Source organism: Ursus maritimus, unplaced genomic scaffold (genome assembly GCF_017311325.1).
Source record: "Ursus maritimus isolate PB19 unplaced genomic scaffold, ASM1731132v1 scaffold_2, whole genome shotgun sequence".
In the NCBI taxonomy this organism is placed as follows: Eukaryota; Metazoa; Chordata; class Mammalia; order Carnivora; family Ursidae; genus Ursus; species Ursus maritimus.
The window spans coordinates 53,959,085-53,980,084 of NW_024424452.1; the positions used below are offsets into that span (position 1 = coordinate 53,959,085).

At 38.3% G+C, this 21,000-nt stretch overlaps 1 protein-coding gene across 3 annotated transcripts in view; it reads left to right on the forward strand.

Moving 5' to 3' along the window:
- Positions 1-21,000, forward strand: part of ESRRG (estrogen related receptor gamma) — a 219,434-nt gene that overhangs the window by 143,011 nt on the left and 55,423 nt on the right. For 2 of the 3 annotated variants that reach the window (XM_040636013.1, XM_040636014.1), the window contains 2 exons: positions 15,959-16,069; positions 19,677-19,838. In XM_040636013.1, coding sequence (XP_040491947.1) covers positions 15,959-16,069; positions 19,677-19,838 — 273 coding nt within the window. Of the gene's footprint in view, positions 1-15,958; positions 16,070-19,655; positions 19,839-21,000 lie in introns of all 3 variants that reach the window. The other variant, XM_040636015.1, reaches the window with a different exon arrangement.

Consider the following 21,000-nt stretch of genomic DNA (forward strand, 5'->3'; position numbering starts at 1 on the left):
CACTTAATAGTTATATCATTTTTACAGATTACATTTTAAAAACAATTAACACATCCCTCTACTGACCAAAATTAATGCACCTGTTAACTTTGTCACTAATTTGCTTTACAAGAAAACATTAACTGTTGGTTTTCAAAATGTGGTTTCATTTATGGCAAAAATATCTTTGGAAGTCCTTATTTTTAAATACTTTTAAAGTAATTTTTATTGTAGAGTCCTGGAAAGATTGTGCTGAGGAAACTGAAACACAGGCAGCTTCAGAAACTAGCCTTGTGCCCTACAGGAAACTAGAAAAGCTGCAAAGATTTCAATTCTTAATTTAAAAAATCATCACTGTGGTTGTGAATTGTCACTTGTATATATTCACGTTGCATTATATGAAAAGTGCAATATTGTTACTGGGATTTCTTTAAAAAGTAAAAGAATTTTCTAAATATTAAAGAGTAAGCTTTATTTTTATGTATTTTCATTGGATTCAATTATTGGGATTGAGCAAATTTATACAATCAGTCCTTTTTTCCTATTTAAGTCGCATTATTCAATAGCAACATGTTATTCAAAAGCAGTAAGTTACTTACGCACAGCTGTTCACAAACATCTCTTTTCACGTTATTTGGAATACTTAACATCCTACTTTTCAAAAGGCTTTTTTCCCCCCCATAGGTCTGGTTTCTTCCCCCATTTATTCACTGAATATTTTAGGATTTATTTACTCCCTTTTTCTGTACCTAACTTGATTTCAAGAGAAATTTTACAATTATGTATCCTAAATTCAGATCTGTCCACCTCATTCTCTTAAGTAGGCAACATATAATTCAAATTTAGAGATAGTACAATACTTAGTGTAATCCTATGCTAAAGACTTCACATGAAATTTCAGAACATGTTAGCAGTTTAATAAGTGTGATTATGTAGATTTACAGAGCTAATGCCATCTTCTTTATTTTCCCATTTGCTTTAAGTGTACGTCAGTGTTGAAAAAAGAAAATCCGTAATAAGCACCAGGGAAACATAAAAATACCAAGTAGTATTTTTTGCAGATTTTTTTTCACCTCAGTACCAGGCCACTACCATATCGTATTTAACTTTTTTAATTTGTCTCAATTTTGGGCTGAGTGTGCATTGGTAGATGAATTGAATTCTCATTTTATTAGAACCAATAATTAAAATAATTCCACCTAGTTTTATTTTCATCCTTATTAACGATGACCTTTTACTGAGTATTTTTTGCGCCGTGAGATCTGGAACATTTTAACCCTGTCCAATATTCAACATACAACTAGTCTGAAAATGACTCTATCACATGTTGATATTCTTGAATCATGCCCTCAGCAGCAGAAAGAAAATCATATTATGGAGGGATATGTAAAGAATTATAGAGCTGAGTTCTGTTTTCCCCATCTTAATACTAGGTAAACACTATTTTTCTTATTTTTTTAACTTTATAAATAGCAAGTAAAATACGTGTAGAAGCAATGTGAAAATTTTAAAAGGATATGCAGAATTTTTTTTTATGATGGCTGGGAAATTATTTGAAATCTGTAAACTAATTTGAATAGTGGCTATGCAAGGAATGTTCGCAAGACTTTACTGATGTACTTATGTGTTCCCATCTATAACTTACAAGTTTTTTTAAAAACAAAGTACAAAGATTTACAAAAACATAATTTAATTTAGAAAGAGCTGATCAGTCCTATACATATATACATAATACAGATATATGTGCGTATGTGTGTGAATATACATAAAATTAAATTGGTTGGGGAGACAGGAGAAGTAAGGAAGAATGAGAGGAAGAATGACTTTACTATTTCTCCCGAAAAACACATAAATTCTTGGCTGTGTGGATTATCTCCCTTAGTGTGTGCTTAAATACATGAGTGAACTAAGATAGATGACTATCCAAAACTTTTTTAGGACCCTAAGGATCATACTTTTTTCCAGTGTCAGCATTGGGATGGAAATGTTATTATGACGTTACGGTCCGCTCCCAGGCTGCTTTGGTGGACCAGGTGCTATGCTTTCTTAACCTGCCCTGTGATGACTTGGGTTCAGTCATGGTCTTTCATTTCCTTGGCCAGCAGGGACTGAGTGCTCGGGGGACCTCCAGGCAGCCCCTGTCGGTGGAGGGGATGCCTCATGCTGCCCCACAGTGACCTTGTTGACTGATGAGAGCACCGTGATGACGAGTTCCAGGGCATTTCTGTCTATTCTCTTGATGGCAGCAGAGATAAGAGGCTTTGAAAAGTAGGTTTCTGAAATTCGTGCCATTAGAAGAAGCCAGTACCTCTCTGCCAGAGGCGCGTGTTGCTAGGGTGGCTTGGTGTAAAGAGGAGTAATGGAATAACCGTTTAGTTCATCAGATGTACAGAGCTGGCTTTCCTCTGTTACCAATGAGTCTGTGTTTTTACTGATCTTGGCTGCATGATATGTTGGTCCAGGACCTATGGCTGGCTGTCCAATGTGTGTCATGGCCCATGTAGAGACTCACTTTTTCACCCTGTATAATATGTTATTTGGCGTATGGAAAATTATTCATTATGTACTTACTTGCCTATTCTTGATAACGGTTAATAGAAAAGTGATTTTTACCATCTCCTTTCAAACTTACAGGTTTTATTTTTTGAACACTCAAGGCTTTTCAAATTAAATTTCTTTCTCTTTCTTTTCTCTCACAATATCTTTGCTAGACAGTCACACTGTCTTGGCCGTCTCCCACCTACACTCACCCCCTTCAGCTTTCCATTCCAGCAGCATCTTCTGGTCCTTCAGACTCTATGATCTCCAACCAAAGAAAATGCTATTACAACCTAATTCCTTCTAGGACTGTTCCAAAAAGCATTTAGCATCATCTTACTCTTTTGCCAATTCAAAGACCTTCTCCTCCATATCATGCAAGAAGTTGGGGGAGAAAGGGTTGAAGCCAACAGAAAAGTGATTCTCTGTCAGCTAATTCCCAAAGATGATTCATTTGATATAATCTTAGTGACAGTGAAAATGCACCAATTGTATTACAAGAACTGACTTGCAGTTTCTAAAAGATTTTACTAGGCAGAAAGACATTCCTTCAGAAAGTGAAAACATTTAGTAAACATAACAGATGAATTTGCTGCCGTTTACAATAAATAACCGTGGAGATCTGTGCTTAACAAGAGATTTTTGAAGAGGGCTTATGTGGATCAAAACATGTCAGTATTCTTAACTGACAGGTGCCATGCATGGGCATGGGCGATTAAATTTTTACTTTTGTTTGAAATGATTTCTAATCAAAACCCCTTAAATTTTATACGTCATTATTATTGTTATACTTGAAACCCTGCTGAATAGCATTTTATTTTATTTTATTTTATAGATTTTATTTATTTATTTGACAGAGATAGAGACAGCCAGCGAGAGAGGGAACACAAGCAGGGGGAGTGGGAGAGGAAGAAGCAGGCTCATAGCAGAGGAGCCTGATGTGGGACTCGATCCCAGAACGCCGGGATCACGCCCTGAGCCGAAGGCAGACGCTTAACCGCTGTGCTACCCAGGCGCCCCGCTGAATAGCATTTTAAAATTAGAATTTCAGTATGTAACCTATGGATTAATTTAAGCAGTTAGACAATTTAATTTATGCTCATACAATGAGGGCCTACATAAAATACAAGGATAATTTCTAAATAACTACCAGCTTGTACTATGATCAGTTACCTGGCCAGTTGTCAGACTTGGCCTCTATCAAGGAATTACGGACATTTGGCCCCTGTGTAAAAGCATGGAGACCAGAGCTATAAACTGGCAGCCTGGGGTTATCAGTTAGCTAAGAAACTGTGTGAACACTTAAATATTGGGTGATTTTATATAAAGATCCAGATTGCTGGCTTCTTTTGGAAACGTGAACTCTAATAACACCAGATTCATAGTCGTTGTGCCTCTCCCTCCCACGAGGTGCTATCACATGGGCGCTGCTAGAGGCTCGCCGTGTATCTGTGAGCCAAGTGCTCTCTCGTTCACCAGGGTACGTACATACCCCTCCTTTTTTTTTTTTTTTTAAAGACAACTCTTTTGCTCTGTGTAGTTGTTTGAATTCGCAACTCCCGATACAAATATCCATATAAACTCACACAACATGAGTTTGGATGGAAAAATTTTGCCAAAAAAAAATTCTTTAGCCAAATCTTTATCAAGAACATGGAGAAACTGAATAATATCTTCTGTATTTAGAATTCTGTGTGTATCTTTCTCTGTATGATGTATTCGTCTATGTGTGTGCATATATATCGTGCGTGTATACACACATATCCACTATAATTTCTGAAAAATGGGTGGCTATGAAAGTTGAGATGAAACTTTACCCATTGTGATCTATTGACTAAAATCTGGTCATACTTAGTCAAATACCTTTTTATTTTTAAACTTCAGATGAAATTTAGTTAAATAACAGAATAGCCCTTAACTACTCATTGGTTGCTTTCAAAATACCCATTATTAGGTCGTATTCTCCTTCCCTTTGCATAATGTAGTCTATATATTGTAAAACGCACACAAATCCGAAGCTGTTTATGATTTTCCATACTTCATTCCCCACAGTGATGTGCAACAGGCATTGATCTTTTCCTAATGCAGTAATAAGCTAGAAGCATTTTTCAAACGTGGGCACTTTATTTGCTTTATTATTGTCAAGAACAAAAGGAAATGCATTTGGCCAAGGTCAGTGTGAGGGGAATGCTAAGACCTGTGCCAGAAAGCCTACTGCTCTTCTGGTTCATTAATGCTCTCCATTTGGCTCTGGTCTTCCCTGATTTAAGATATGAAGTATGTTGATGTTTCCAACTGCCAAGCAGTTGTCGTACTCTGAATCTGTGGGTCAATTCCATCTTTTTAAATACACCATTTCATTCATAGAATCTTAGAACTGGAAGAGAGCTTAACACGTGATCAAACTCATTCATCTGCTTCCAGGCAGGAGGGCAATAAAAACGTTTCGGGAAGAGAATGGTTCTCTTCATTTGTCAAATTTCCCAACTGTATGGATCTATGGTCTTTCTTGCTCAATATTCAGTATCTAAATGTAATTCTCATTAGTAAGTTTTCTTCATTCGTATCTGAGGTTTTTCCCGGCAAACCAAATGCTGTTTTCTCCTATTGTCTAGGATGAATCTACAAAGATTAAATTCTAATGTCCTACCTTTCGGTGACTCCTTTTTTCAGGATTCAGGCTATTTTGTTGTCTTTAGAAGTTTTCTATACCTTTCTAAAGTTATACTGTATTAGCACATTGTAAAAAACATAAGCAACAAGAGCTATTGAGACAATTGACAAGAGATTTCTCTCTCTCTGTGGGTCCATTAGAGGTTTTGAAGTATCAAAAACAAACACCAAAAGATGGAAAAAAACCCTAATTATTACAAAGCATTAAAGCATATTATAAATTTGTCCACTCATTCATTTCCTCCATACTTTCGAATGCCTAATGTGTGGCAGGCACATGGTGTATCCTGCATGCACAGTGATGAGCAATATACAATTAAAACATGCACCCAAATCACTTCTGATCACTTGAAGCTGTTTCAGCTAGAATGTCATTTCTCACCACGCCCTTTGCCCTCAGTTTTTTGTGGAATTAAGCTGGATACATACAATAAAAAAAAACATTCTGGAGTTTGAGGTTAGCCCAGGCTGAGTTTCAAAAATGTAATCATCTAGTCTTGAGCTGCCGTGTGCATAGAAAAGTGTGTTTGTCTTTTCTTGGCACACTTTGGGATTTAAAGGTCCCTCTAACGTTGTAGACCACGTGAGTATGGGGCAGTACACTCCCAGCTAACTCGTCGCGTAGCATCTCTACACTGGAGGTCCATCGGGGAATTCACCACCTGGTGCAAGCACAGGCTTCTTCAGCCGGGACCCAGTGTATTTGGCGTCTGGAAATATCATTTGTGTTTTCTAGTTCTTTCCACACTCTTCACATGTACTAATTTGAGAAGAAAAGTACAGGCTATGGCCTACCCCGGCCATTACACTTTAAATGTACAGTTTACTTGGGGCACCGGGTGGCTTAGTCAGTTGAATGTCCGACTCTTGATTTCAGCTCAGGTCATGATCTCAAGATCCTGGGATCGAGCCCTGTGTTGGGCTCCACACTCAGTGGGGAGTATGCTTGAGGATTCTCTCCCTCTGACCCTACCCCCACTCGTGCTCCCTCTCTCTCTAAAATAAATAAAATGAATGTTCAAAAAATAAAAAAAAAATAAACATACATTTTTCTTACTGGTTCTCTGAGTATTCAGTTCCCTATTTATTACTTTCCTTGACAAAATATTTTGATGTGTTTACATTATGTATAACTCTCCCCTAAATCTTCAACATTGTTTTATCAATTAAGCCTGAGACTGGAGTAGTTCCTTATTAAAATCTAGATTCTCGGAGTAGTGAAATAAATATGTTGTTGAATGTTTGGCTTGAAAACTGGATGCAAATTTTTTTTCCTTTTTGTATGCATATTGTCTCCAGCAAATCAAACTGAGTTTATAATCATCTTGCTGAAATCACGTAGAACGGAGATTTTGAAAATATTTAAGAAAGCAAAAGATGATAAATGGAAATTAATTACACAAGAAACATTAATGTAGTCTTTTTTTATTTAAGATTTTTTTTTTTAAAGATTTTATTTATTTATTTGACAGAGACAGCCAGCGAGAGAGGGAACACAAGCACGAGGAGTGAAAGAGGAAGAAGCAGGCTCCCAGTGGAGGAGCCCGATGTGGGGCTCGATCCCAGAATGCCAGGATCACGCCCTGAGCCGAAGGCAGATGCTTAACAACTAAGCCACCCAGGCGCCCCTAAGATTTTTTTTTTAAGTGATCTCTACACCCAACGTGGGGCTCAAACCCACAACCCTGAGATCAAGAGTTGTACTCTCCACTGACTGAGCCAGTCAGGCACCTCTGTTATGGATAGTCTTTTAATATTTGTCTTATTTAGAGGGGCGCCTGGGTGGCACAGCGGTTAAGCGTCTGCCTTCGGCTCAGGGTGTGATCCCGGCATTGTGGGATCGAGCCCCACATCAGGCTCCTCCGCTGTCAGCCTGCTTCTTCCTCTCCCACTCCCCCTGCTTGTGTTCCCTCTCTCGCTGGCTGTCTCTATCCTGTCGAATAAAAAAAAAAAAATATTTGTCTTATTTAATTGTAGTGAATGTATCATTTATATAAAGGTGCTTTCTTATTATCGCTGCCACTCATGATTTTTCTACCCCAGTTTTCCTCATGAGGTCTTAAAATACTCAGCAATCTAATTAGCCAACTTTGAGGGAGAAAAATTTTAGCTTGAAAATGGGCCCAGGGATGGCCATGTGCTGCTGTGAACATCTCAGCGCCCAAGGCAACTGGGAACATACTCTCATTCTTACGTGCTTGTTTTCTCTACTTTTGCATTTCTGCAGGGCTCGTGCTAGCTTTCTCGTTTTTCCTTTCTTTTTCTCCATTAACTTGCCTCACAAATACTTAACAGCATAATGGGCAGGTGAAAAAGGGTTAGTGATGGAATATGGAGTTTGTTGAGAACGGATGGAAACCAGTGTATTTTCTTTAGTTCATATCAGACCCTGAGTCAACCCCTTGTAGATTAGCTCTTCAACTCCTTTTTTATGTTCCTTCCTTTCTTGTTTTAGTCCATGTGGGCTGTAACAGATTACTATAAACTGGGTGGCTTACAAATGACAGAAATCTACTTCTCACAGTTCTAGAGGCTGAGACGTCCAAGATTGAGAAACTGGTGGATTTACTGTGTGGTGAGGGCTTTCTGGTTCATAGATGGCCCTCTTTCCTCTGTCCTCACATGGCAGAAGGGGCAAGGGAGCTCTCTGGGGTCTCTTTTATAAGGGCACAAATCCCATCATGAGGGTTGCACCTTGATGACATAATCACCCACCCAACGTGCCACCTCCAAATACCATCACACTGGGGATTAGGTTTCAACATAGGAATTTTGGTGAGGCACAAACATTTGGTCCATGACACTTGTTGACTCCACTGAAGATCTACATTGGAGCCGCTAGACTCCACTGTATTCCTCTCCATTGAGTGAAACTAAATGACCATGGCTTTCATCCCAGCCACTCGAAGACTAGCTTGTATAATTTCATATTTAATTCATTTTTAAAGGGTACTGAATTCTGCATAAATAGTATTTGTGCTTTTGTTTACACAGAGCATCCCTGTGGAGTGCTGTGCACTGTTATTACTATTATTATTGTATTAAACTTATTGCTGCCAGTGTCACAAGAAATAAGAAATGAGTGTCTCAGCATCACAAGAAAAATTTCTCCTTGGTATGAGATTGGGGCATGTATACATTAATATTCCATTAACATTTAATCTATTGAACTGATTTTTTTCCCTACATATTTTATGTGCTAGGTATAATTCTTTTTTTACATGACCTGGATATATGTATATTATGTTTCTTTGTACGAGATGTACTTTATTTTGAATCTCAATTATCGCCAAAATAACATCACCGGAAAAATATTATTAAACATCATATGTCACTTTGGTATCTTATAATTGGCTCTCAGCATCTCTGCTTGAGTCAGGTAGCACTTTTGTAATACTTTTGGTAAGTTTCTAACAAATTGGCCAGGACTTAAAGTTTTCTTCTGCTAAAATTACCATGCACTTCACTTTTGAGCTTCAAAAGCTCTTTGCTGGGTACCCATCTGATCTCGAGTCACACCTAATGAAACCAAATGACCTCCAGACTCTGCCACCTTTCCTAGTTACCTATTTTCACTCCCCCCGCCCCCACCCCAAACCTATATTCTCTTTGAAATCCACATCTGCTTTTTTGGTCATTAGACTCCTCCCCCTGTATTCCTCTCCATTGAATGAAACAAAGTGACTCTGGCTCTCAACCCAGCAACTTGTAAACCAGCTTGGTTGATTTCATATTTAATTCATTTTTACAGGGCATTGAATTTTGCATAAATAATATTTGTGCTTCTGTTTACACAGAGCATCCCCATGGGGTGCTGTGCACTGTTATTACTGTTATTATTGTGTTAAACTTATTGCTGCCAGTGTCACATTTAATTGTGAATTAGTAGAATCACTTTTCCTGATGTTGATATGCGACCACATTTCATGTCTTTACCCACTAACTCATAACTTTATTCATAGGAGAAGGTAATTTCGAAAAGGATAAAGGGAAGAGTCACCGGTATTAAATAGTAACAAGACAAAATAGAGTTTAGATAGGCCTAAGTCACGGCAATATCTCTTTCAATAGTTTATGAAATTTTTAACAGGCAAAAAGCAGGAAAGGGAAAATTTTCTTTTTGTCTTCAAAGGTTGTCTCTATGTTTAGCAAGTGCAGACCAAGCATGCTCTCCCTGCCTCTCTCTCTCTCTCTGACATGAAGCAAAGTAAGAAATAGTGCCTTTTGAATAGGAGATTTCCTTTAATTACATTGGGGAAGTGATAATGGTAGGTATTGCATGTTTAATGTAATGTTCTGGATGCCCCTTTTTCTTTTTCTCTCTCTCTCTTTTTTTTTCCCTTCACAGCCACCTCATCTTGAGCAGAAATAAAAGGTTCAAGGCTTGTCAGCATCAGTTTATAGATAGCTGTTTAAAAATAATGAGATATTGGGTATTGTAAGGCTCAGGGCCGTCTTGCCAGACTCATTTATTTCCATTCACCTTCTGTCAGAATTGCAGACAGAAGACATTCAATTAAAACTTGTCACCTGTTGCAGATGACCTAATTTGTACTTGTATGTGTCATAGATTAGGGCTGCATGCTTCAGATGAAGCAACTTTACCCCCGGTGGAGCAGAATTTCCCCTGCAAAATATTTTGTCTATGGTTATTTCAAATTTCTATCATTTTGATTTCAGCTCCGACCCAGACTATAAATTTAGCACATACGTCTGAACCAGGCAAGAATAGTGAATCCCGTGAACCCTGAAAAAAAGAAGGAGGAACTTCTTTAGGGTTATGTCCTACGCACAGAAATCTACAAATGGAGTTTGGATGCACCTTGAATCTGAAACAGAGGGAAGCCTTTGTAATTTCCTATGTGAGCCCCACATGTTTAATAGTCCAGATAGCTATCAGGAGACCAAAACGAAAGACTTCCCCTTGCTAATTGTTAATTCATCTGTAGAGCAAGGAAGCTTTAATGTGAGTCATGCCTTTTATCTCTTTTAGTGACTAAGGACTCAGTTAAAAAAAAAAAAGCCCATCTAATGGATATGCATTTTCTCTCCCTGTGTGATTTCTCCTTTTATTTCAGCAGAACTTAGAGCATTTCCACACACAGCCAGGCCATTTCCAAAGTTCCTGAATTGTTGCCATGATATTCCAGCGGAAGTAAATGTAACCCTTGGCCAGGCCAGGGGTGTCTAGTAGAAAAGCCACTGCTGTCTGGGCTTCCCTCCTGAGCTGAAGATGCAGCCAGAGGTTGCTCTGCATCTATGGCCCGGGCAAAACAGGCTTGTCTCATTTGCAATAGCATTTGAAGGAGGAAGGAAACGAATGTCCTTGGGGCCCTGGCTCAGTGGAAAAACAGAGAAACTGAATCTTTTTATTATTTTTGGTTTGTGTATAGTCTCATAGCTGTGAACTTTTTCAAGTCAAGTCCCCCTTTATGGAGTGATGCAAAATCGCTAGCCCTTCTGTTGAGTAAAAGCGTTCTTTCCTCCCCCTGCCAGCCCAGCATTCTGCCTACCTCCCTACATGGACCCTGCGTCATGACGCGAGTATTGTTTACCATGATGATCGGGTTTTATCTGCCCGCAGTTCTCGCTTTTGGAGTAAATACCAAATGCTCTTTTCCAAAAATAGAATGTGATGGCAGGGAAGCAGTATAAACATAGCGCTTAAGAATGTGGTTCTGCAGCCATTCTCCCAACTCCCACCCCTGGCTCTGCCTCTCACGAGCTCGGGCTTTCTCATTTTGTAAAACGGGATAATCATAGCACCCGCCTCATAGGATTGCTATAAGGCTTAAATGCGTTCATATATGTAAAACAACTAACCCGTTGCCTAGACTATAATAAGCTCTTGAGAGCCAATGACTACTAGTAACTGGCTGGTATTTTGGTGTATTCCAAGACACTTCATGCAGAGATTGACTCATTCGATTAATAATGAAGACATGGCTTGGGAGGAAAATGTGGGTTACGAGGAGTCAAAGACTGCTGAATCAGGAAGCGAGGGACGGAAGCATGAAGCCAGATTTAACAATATCACTGTCTGCTTTGAGAAGGGGCCATGGTAGTTGAAGATAGCTGGGGGTCGGTGTGTTTTATTTTCTCACATGATCCTCAACAACTTAATATGATTAGATTCTCCCTGGAGTATATATGTGAATATACAAATAATTTTCACTCATCCCCTTAGGAACAGAACAGCCTATAAATATGCGCAAGTAGTCTCGGTTAAACCGGTCCGCTCTTGCTCTTCGAGGACACTGTCCCGAAGGAGAAGCCCGTCACCGGCTGCGGCGGAAGTCACCGCGGCCGTGTCCGATACTGCTAATCTGGCTTAGCTTCTTTTCCCGCGGCTCCTCGAAGGGATTTTCTCTAGCCTCTGTGTACGATGGTTCCCTCGCAGGAATCTCAGAATTCAGGGGTGCTGCTGGGTACACTCTTCCCAAAGGGAAGGAGCGTGGTTTCCTTCTGCCACAGCGGGAACGGTGGTATCAAGAAGACCTGTGGTGGAGGGGAAAGTTCCCACCCTCTTCACCTTCTTGTGGCAGAAGGCTTGCTTTTCCAGCCCGAGCTCAAAAACTCAATTACAAGCCGTGTGTGGTAACATGTGTCTAAGACAACTATTTATTTAGCATGGATTAAATTAGCTAGTCTTTAAAAAAAACTTCACTATCTCTTAAAAAAAATAGTATCACTTTAATGTGACTATCTGCATCTTTCTTAAGTATTGAGGTCTGTGTAATTAATAATTTGAGCAAACCTTTGCTTGGGAGCCATACTGTTAAAAGGCTGGTCTTTAATTTAGAAGAGTAGACTAGGGTATCCTTGCATAATTCTCTGAAGGGGAGATCTTTTATTGTCCTATGAAATGCCTCTGACTTTGTGCTATTAAAAATGTGAAAAATACTTTTGGCTTTGGACTATATAATATTGTAAAAATTTGCATTTGGGCATAAAACGTAGACTTAAAATGAGCTGACCTAACAGACCTGCCGCTGAACTGTTTTACTTCTCTTGGCATTTATTTGCCGCACAGTGTATTTTTTTCCTCCTTGCCCTATTCTCGCTTCCTCAATTTTGTAAATTCTGACAATGTAGGAGATTTGTGATTCCCTTGTGGCAAGGTAGGCACATGCAGTATTTGAAAGAAGAAGCGATGTGAAACATTCTACCTGGTAGGTAATGCCAACTCTTAAAATCTTTTATTTAAAAAAAAAAAAAGGAAAGATAATAGGGGTCTCCACATGAATAGAAAATCCAATTGCCTTAATTAACTTCAAATCCTGTCACACATTGAACATTGTGGGTATCTTATTTCCTGGGAGAAATCTTACTTTTCAACTTTTTCAAAACTGGTTACGAGTGAAGTCCAGACAGAAATGTTTTGTATTTCAGCGTACTGAAGAAGGAAAGAGACAGGCTTCCTCACCTTTGGTGGAAATGTCTGGATTCGATTGATGTCTCCTTAGGGCAAATCTGGATTTCCCAGGGCCGATCATAAATACTGTTGTTTTTCTTTGTGTCTGCTAAACTATTTTGAGACTTTTTTTTTTTTTTAAGATTTTATTTATTTATTTATTTGACACAGAGAGACAGCCAACAAGAGAGGGAACACAAGCCGGGGGAGTGGGAGAGGAAGAAGCAGGCTCTTAGTAGAGGAGCCTGATGTGGGGCTCGAACCCAGAACACTGGGATCATGCCCTGAGCTGAAGGCAGACGCTTAACCACTGCGCCACCCAGGCGCCCCTATTTGGAGACTTTTAAATACGTTAGGTGCATTGGATAATTATCAGTTCTTTACTTAAGTTTGTATTGTGTACTTATAGCTGAACTCGGGGATAGCATCCTCATTTTTGGTAGAATTTGGATTCGTTTCTGTATTTATTCTAAAATAATGTCTAAAGTGAGATTATTAATGACAGGGTTGAGCAGTAAATAGAATGGGATACCAGCTAATTCTATAAATCACTTAGACGTCAAATGAGTATCATGATTTGGCTTGGACCCTTTGAATTATCTTACCACTCTATCATACCTCAATCTGTTTCCCTCAGAATTGGGGCAATGTAGACTCCATGGGGATAGATTTTTAATAAATGGTCATGATGCAAAATATGTATCAATAAGGTAATATAGCAATATTTCAACAAAACAATTATATAATAACAACCTCCTTATTTTTTTTATTTTTTCCTTATTTTCATTGGCATTTTAAGGTTTATGAAATATTTTAATAATATATATGTATAATATCCAAACATATTAATTTATTATGTAAATATACTATTGGATTATTACAGCAGAACATCAAGAAGGATATTGTCTTTATATCCATCTTGTTTGGAAAAATAAATAGGTTAAGGAACTCATCAAAGTTTACAGAGCCAGTTAATTAAAGAGCCAGAAAGAAAAACTCAGCCATTCTGCCTTGCAAACTGTGCTTTATTTTTTAAAACATATTCTTCACCTAATATTCAGGAATAAATTATTATCATGCTATTGTAGTTGGAAACATTAAAAGGGGGTCTTTAATCTTTTCACAAAATCATTATTGCAGACAGTGGATCCAGCTAACAGGTGTATATAAATTGATGATCTATATTGCATATTGATATATGCGAGGCAAACAATTTTAGACTAGATAATCCAAGAAATTTTCTATAAAATAAAAGTACTTAACAAACAACTACATTAAAATATTCTTTTTAATTAATGATTTTTAATATCTTTTTTCCCCCTCTGAACGCTCTCCATTTTTTTATAGATAGGTATTTCCCTTTTAACTCAACGTATCCTTTGCATGCATTCCTACTAATGAGAAATTGTGGTTTAAACCTATGTGTGGTCAAGTGCTTTAGAGGTAGAATCTTCAGTTATAGTGGTTGATGTACAGTATTTTAAACATTCTGATTAAATATTTCTGTTCTTTGTAGTCTACGTTTCATCTCTATGAAATTAGCGTCCTAATAGGACAAAGTGTAGTGTCCCCGTTACGCAGCTGTTTGCTGTCTAGTTTTGTGCACTAGAAGTTAGATAATGAGGGAACAGAACTCTACTGTAGGCAGAAAGTGCTTTTAGGAGCAGCAGGAAGGACATACAGCTTCTCTGTGACTCACGTGCGCTACTATTTTCAGTAAATACTTAGACGCTGTGCCGATGTCTTTGTTGTGTGAAATTTGCTGTCAAAACCTACTTAATTGCTCTTAAAGTTGTCTCCTGATTTCATTTAAGTGCTGCTCCGGCGTTTCAGTATGACATTTCAGGCTTTATCTAGAACCAAGTGTGTATTTCCGTGTTTCACTAAAAGATAATCAACTCTTAAAGTCGTATTATTAAGATAATATGAAAAATTGTGTTTTACTTTATCTCGTGGTAGAACAGTAATCCTTAACAGTCGAGTATATATGTTCCCTTCAGGGTTCAGATGGAACTGTGTCAGCATTTCCCAAAGTGTGTCGCATGACTCAGAGCCCACAATTCACATGGTCCACATGATATTCATAAATATTCCCAGGACCGACCGGATCTTTGGTGAAATTGGTTTGCAAAACATTGCATAGGCTGTATCCCCTTCTGAGAGTTTTAAAGAGGACATTTGCATATTAAAGGCTCTGAGAGGACTTTCAGTAAAATAATAATACCAATGATGCTGCGGAGCCACATCTATTTTCTAAACATTTTGAGAAATGCCAAAACGTGTACAATGAACTACTTGGTTGAATTTATTAAGGGAAAACGTAAGACCATTTTATCAATTAAGGTAATATCACAGAGTGAGTCTCCGCCTTGCTCTTACTCCCAAGTAACCTCTGTGTTAGGTTTATATGGTCTCGTCCTAAACTTCACCATGACAGACTGGAAACCGAGTTCTTAACAACCTTTTCTCACCACTCTCCCATATACGTGAAACATTTATTTTTAATTCCTTTCTTTCCCTTTTGCCTCTTTTCTCAATCTTTTAAATCCCATGACAGCAGAAACCTGCTGCATGTTGACCCAACCCATTACTCTTCGGGAAGAAGTTTTAGTAACTGCCAGTCTGCCTCCTTTTCTGGCTTCACGCTTCTCTGCCTCACGAACACAGCCCTCCTTCAACATCCTAGCCTTCTGAATTCTTTCAGGAAGCTCCTCTTTCTGTCCCGTGTCCAGTCCAAACTTACTCCCAGTTTTCTCTTATTTGGAAGAAGATACAAATGTGTGCCAAAATGTAAATAACATTCTGCCCTGAGACATGTTGACGTTACAATAGGGAATAATCCTTACATCTCATCTTGCAGAGTGTAAATCCAGCTTTCCACAGCATGAAGGTGCTTTCAGGTCAATTCAATTCCACGGGTGCACAGTGAACCCTCTGGTAGATCGGGGAGGGTTGGATCACTCTTACACAGTGAGCTTTCATGGGTGACTGGTAAAGAGGATACAGATTGCCATTGTCTTTAATTTGAGGAACTAGGCTAGTACCGAGTAACAGTCTCTTTGTATTTACTCCCATGGAAATGTGCCTTTCCTTTGGTGTGTAAATGTGATTTTGATGGCCTTGCACGAAATGTGTTTTGGGTTTGTGGTACTCTCCCAGATTTGGTTTCCAACCACTGGCTATTTTGGTTTAGCCACCACTTTTTTTTTTTTTCCTTAACATTCCTCCAATACTTCTGGACCATTCTGTGTTCTATTGTCTGTCTCCATGGCACCCATGGGTGATACTCTATGTATTTGACTGTCTCAAAGATGGATACCTCATCAGTAAGCCAGTGCCTGTCTTTGCCCACAGGGGTGCGTCTTGACAGAGTACGTGGAGGTCGGCAGAAGTACAAGCGCAGAATAGATGCGGAGAACAGCCCCTACCTGAACCCTCAGCTGGTTCAGCCAGCCAAAAAGCCATGTAAGTACAGCAGACATGTCTGGCTTTCCAACACACGAAATCCTCCCAGTTGGCTCTATGTGTATCAGTTTTGGCATGGCCATCCCTACTGACTCCAAGGAGACTTGTCTTTGTTGGGGGGCCGTGGCTCTGTTCCCAAGAATTACCTTTGAGGAACAACAGCTACTTGGCTAATTATCTTTTTTTTTTTTTTCCCTATGGTTTTCTCTCCACTACCCTTTTTTCACCTAGTCATTTTGTAGAAGCGTAAGCATACTAAGGCGTAGCTTATATGGTGCAAATTTTACATTTACTGGTTATCTTTATTTTCAGAGGTACATAAAATGGATCATACTGTAATCATTAGTTCATTGGAGCTGTTAGTTTCAGGTTTCACAAGAAAGTGATTTTTGTAGTTTTCACTAACTAAATGAGTTTGACTGCTCAACCTCCCAATGAAAATACATTAGGAGCCTCATTAATTTGGCGCTATAGAAGGTTAATACACTCGCTAGCAATAGATGAAAACAAGAATGGGCCCTACTGATAACAAGCATAGGTTGATGGTTCCATCTCAGATGCCCTTATGGGCATTATGAATTGTTTTTAAGGAGTCCATGGTTTTATAATGCCAGATTGCAATTTGAAAGGATGATGAGTACATTGCTAAAACGCAAGCCCTGTTTTCTTTGTCATTAACTAGAAAGAGCGGGAATGTAGATTGAGGCAATGTCTGCATCCCATTTTCTGAAAAATCAGTTCATAGTTCTAGTGCAACAGAACTAGCCTTTTAGGATATTTATGCATAGAGTTTGTACGAGGCACTGAGAGGTGCTTGATGGAAACAGTCCCCACATTTAGCTGTCTCGGTCTCAGAAGACACAACCAGCTCTTACCAGTAGCGGTGGTAGAAGAGACACGGGTAATGTTTCATCTGCTTTCAAGGGAAGAGAATGTGTCCGTGCCTGATTCTGACTGTCCAGGAGGGGTCGCTGCTGTGCATCTTACATGTGAGCATATGGGGATCTGTTAAATAAATAAAACAGACCCTGAACTGTAAATGAAAGGACATTTTAGCTATGTCAAAGGAAAAACAACCAGTTTTACATAAAATTAAAGCTTAAGTGAACATATGGCATAGTTTCCTTTCGCCTTTCCAAAAAACATTATGTTGATTATACCTTCAATTGTCCAATCTGGCATCTTCTCCTCAGCCCGCATAAGCTGTTTGGCATTCTGCAAATACAATCTAGGACTGCATTAAGCAGATTTTGCACATTATAATAAAAAACTTTCTGATAATACAATAAAACGCAATAAACACGAATGCTTAATTTCATTAGAGGTTAGTTTTCCTAGACTCAATATTATACAGACTGCCCATTTCTCATTTATTTTACATGAGCATTGACTGAAACCATTGATAATTTCCTCTACTGAGAGAAAAATGAGCACTAGCCCATTTTGCGAGTCCGCATGAGGGAGGGACATCTATGGTTTTCAGCGTAAACCTGAGAAATTGGGAAGTGGCTTGTCAAGTACCTTTAAGAAGATTATAGCAATTTCAGTGAGCTCCATTTGTCTGAGATAAAGAGGACTCCTAATAAATCATTACTCATTATCTCAAGGCCTCTGTGTTAATTTTCCTTAGTCCATCCAATTAGTGTGTTTTTGTAACAAACATTTATAAAACTTAATTTTCAGATCCTGTCAGATAAGTATCAAGAGGCTGTTGCCTGGGCTTTGGCTGAGGGAGATTTCTGGACCCTGACTGTTTGTGTAATACAAAAGCCCAAGAATGAAAATTGGGTTCTATTGATTCTAATTAGGGAAACATTAAATAAGATTTACCTAGAAACAGTGCTGCCGGCTATTCCATTTTCTGAATGATGGGAATTTCTTAGCTTCAACCAAATTTCTCCAACCCTTCTGGCGAAGTATCCATTGACTTGGGTCAAACAGGTAACCATCTTCTCAGGACAAAAAGAACCAGAATCAGGATTTCCTTTGGGTGCATTTTTGTGCCCTTTATTAAATATTGCATTTTCGTCTAATCCTGAGAAAACTCACAGTTGCTGACAGGTTTTGTTGCATTGTCAGAGCAATGAAAGCTGAAATTTTTCCAAGCGTAACTAAAAATACAGGGTGTTGTTTCCATAGCCTATACAAGAAACAAATGCCATTCTTCACAGATCCTACAAATTAAAAAAAAAAAATCTATTTAATTTTATATTTTTTTCCTACAAAATATGGTGTTTGGGAATATTTCCTCCCAAATCTGCATTTTCAGTTTGGTGATAATTGAATATTACTGTCAATGAATGGTTATCTGTTGATTATTTGCAATAAATGTAATTCATATAGCAGCCACAGTACTAAAATGTTAAAATGTTAGAAAATGGCTAATTATAGCTTGGATAATTTCCTTGTCATTTCATTAAAGAAGACTAAAAGGAATGCTATGCTTTCAATTCTAAAGTATATGCAGTCTTTTCATTTGGAGTTAAAAAAGTTAAAAACTTAGAATGAAAGGAAAATTATCTAGTAAATGCAGAGGAAACTGGCTTTGCTCACAAAGGGCCTATTTAATGCCCTGGTTTGCTAGAGTACTAGTACACAGAACATTGAAGTATTTGGGTTTATTCTTACGCATTTGAATCTCTTCACTTAGAGGAAAGTATAAACTCTAAAGCTACACATAGAAATTGAAAATAGGGCCAACAAGAAAAATCATTCTGTTAGCACGGCTTTACAACCCTTCCATAAACTCTCACATGCCCCTAAGCAATAAAACACATTTGATGTGATGCTTTCCATTTGTCTCTAGTGTTTATTTTATGAAGGATTTTAAAAACATATATCACAAATTTCAGACAGATAAATCTGAACCAGAGAATGAGCTAAAGACAACAGATGAAAATAGAGGATTAAAGAATTAGACACTCCGAAGAGAAAATACTGTAACATTTAAGTAGGAGTATTTTTCTGGAAACGGATATTGGCTATATTTGAAAGATAGGGTGGGTGTGTGGGGAGGGAGAGAAGGGAGAGAAATTCCTCTTTAATGCATCCCACAGAGATAGAGTTATATAGTCAGTAATTCACCCAGGCAGAAGGGCTCTGACCTTTGCTCTTCTTGAAAGGAATTAAGGCAATTAATGACTTTCGTGCCCATTATGACTATGGGCATTGGTAGTTCTTTGCCTTTCACATTATATTCTATATTTCAGTGGTTGACCGTGGATTTCTGTTTTAAAGATGTTGTGTACTATTGAATCTGCTTCCCCAAATCCCACTTAAGAATCAAAGAGCAAACCCAGAAAGCATCTAACTTCTCTTATCTGTTTGCTATAAAAAATTTCATTACAGGAGAGATGCTTCATTCCAGCAAAGGCGGGTAGAGCAAAGAAGAAGAAAGGAACACATTCCATTACAACTGCAGTGGCTTATTTCTTCCTATGCATTTTCCTGAACACTGTTTACTATGCATATATTGAGCCATAAACAGAATATTTGGGGTTTATTGTAGGCGATTGGGGTTATTTGTCAAAACACAGCATACTTTAGGGGTTATGAAAGAGGGATGATGCTACTAGTGATCTTGTAGTGCTCTGGTCTGATCCTGCAGATAACAAGATTGTCTCACATTTGTTGGTGGCCGAACCGGAGAAGATCTATGCCATGCCTGACCCTACCGTCCCTGACAGTGACATCAAAGCCCTCACTACACTGTGTGACTTGGCTGACCGGGAGTTGGTGGTTATCATTGGATGGGCGAAGCATATTCCAGGTACATTTTCTGAAAAGAAAAAAAAAAAAAAAAGAAACCGTAAAGGTTGCAATAATTCCCTAATATGTAGTTTTAGGCAAATCCAAAAATTTCTCATTGCTATGTTCTTTAACCTTTACATTTGTTTTTTCATACTTAGCTTTGCTTGACCTTAATGGAATCATAACCTTTCTCTGTCTGTACCACCTTGAATTCTGGTTATTTCTTTTCATATGCAAAGGTATTATTGCCAACATAAAGTAAAGAGAATATAACTTTTTTAAAAAAGTATGTCTTTCTCCCTCTTAAAATTCTGAGCTTTCTCCTAAGGAAATACTTCTTTTTTCTTTTCACTTTAAAAGATGTCTTTGTCAGCACACATCTAACGTGCCCTTTTTTCCTTTTAAGAATCACACATTTTGTTGTCATGGTGGCTGTTTACCCTGAATTGCTGTTCGTATTTACCAGTGCAGCTTTGGTTGACAATTAGATATTTACATGAATTTGTACACAAGTTGTAAAAATAAATATTAAGTAGACATCCTACACTTTCTCATATGGTAACTTAAAAGTAGTATTTTAAAGTATCCTATTACTTTCTTTCTCGGCCCATCCCATAACATCAATAAACATGCCTGGTCACAAGTGTTGAGAATTTTAGTAGTCTACTTGAATTACTTTTGTTTGTTTGTGTGAACTTTGATCTCCAGGTAGTTTGTAAACAAGTTTTTGAACGATGAGCAGTGTTTTTCCGGTACGGTTAACTTCTTTCTGTCTCCTTAAACTAGTTTGTCTTTATGCTTTGAATGCTACAGTAATTTCTTTAATCAAATTGATGGAAGTCCCTTTCCCAGCCCACACTGAAACCAATTTCTTGGTCATGATACGCCAGCTATGTTGCTAACAGTCGTAACGAACTGTCAGGCAATATCGCAGTGAAGCTAATTTGAAGTCATTAGGTGTGCAGCGTTCAGGCGACAATTTGTTACGGTGGTTAGGAACACAGCTGACATTTCTGAATGGCTTTGTTCGGTGCAGTTCTAGATGAGGCCAAGCAAATTGTAAACTAATTTAAACATCACTCTGTATTATACTAGCTACTTTGTCTTACACTGTTTGCTAATAAAGCACCCCAAATTAAGTCAAAACTAGTTAAATAGGTGAGCTTGAGTGTGTTCTTTAG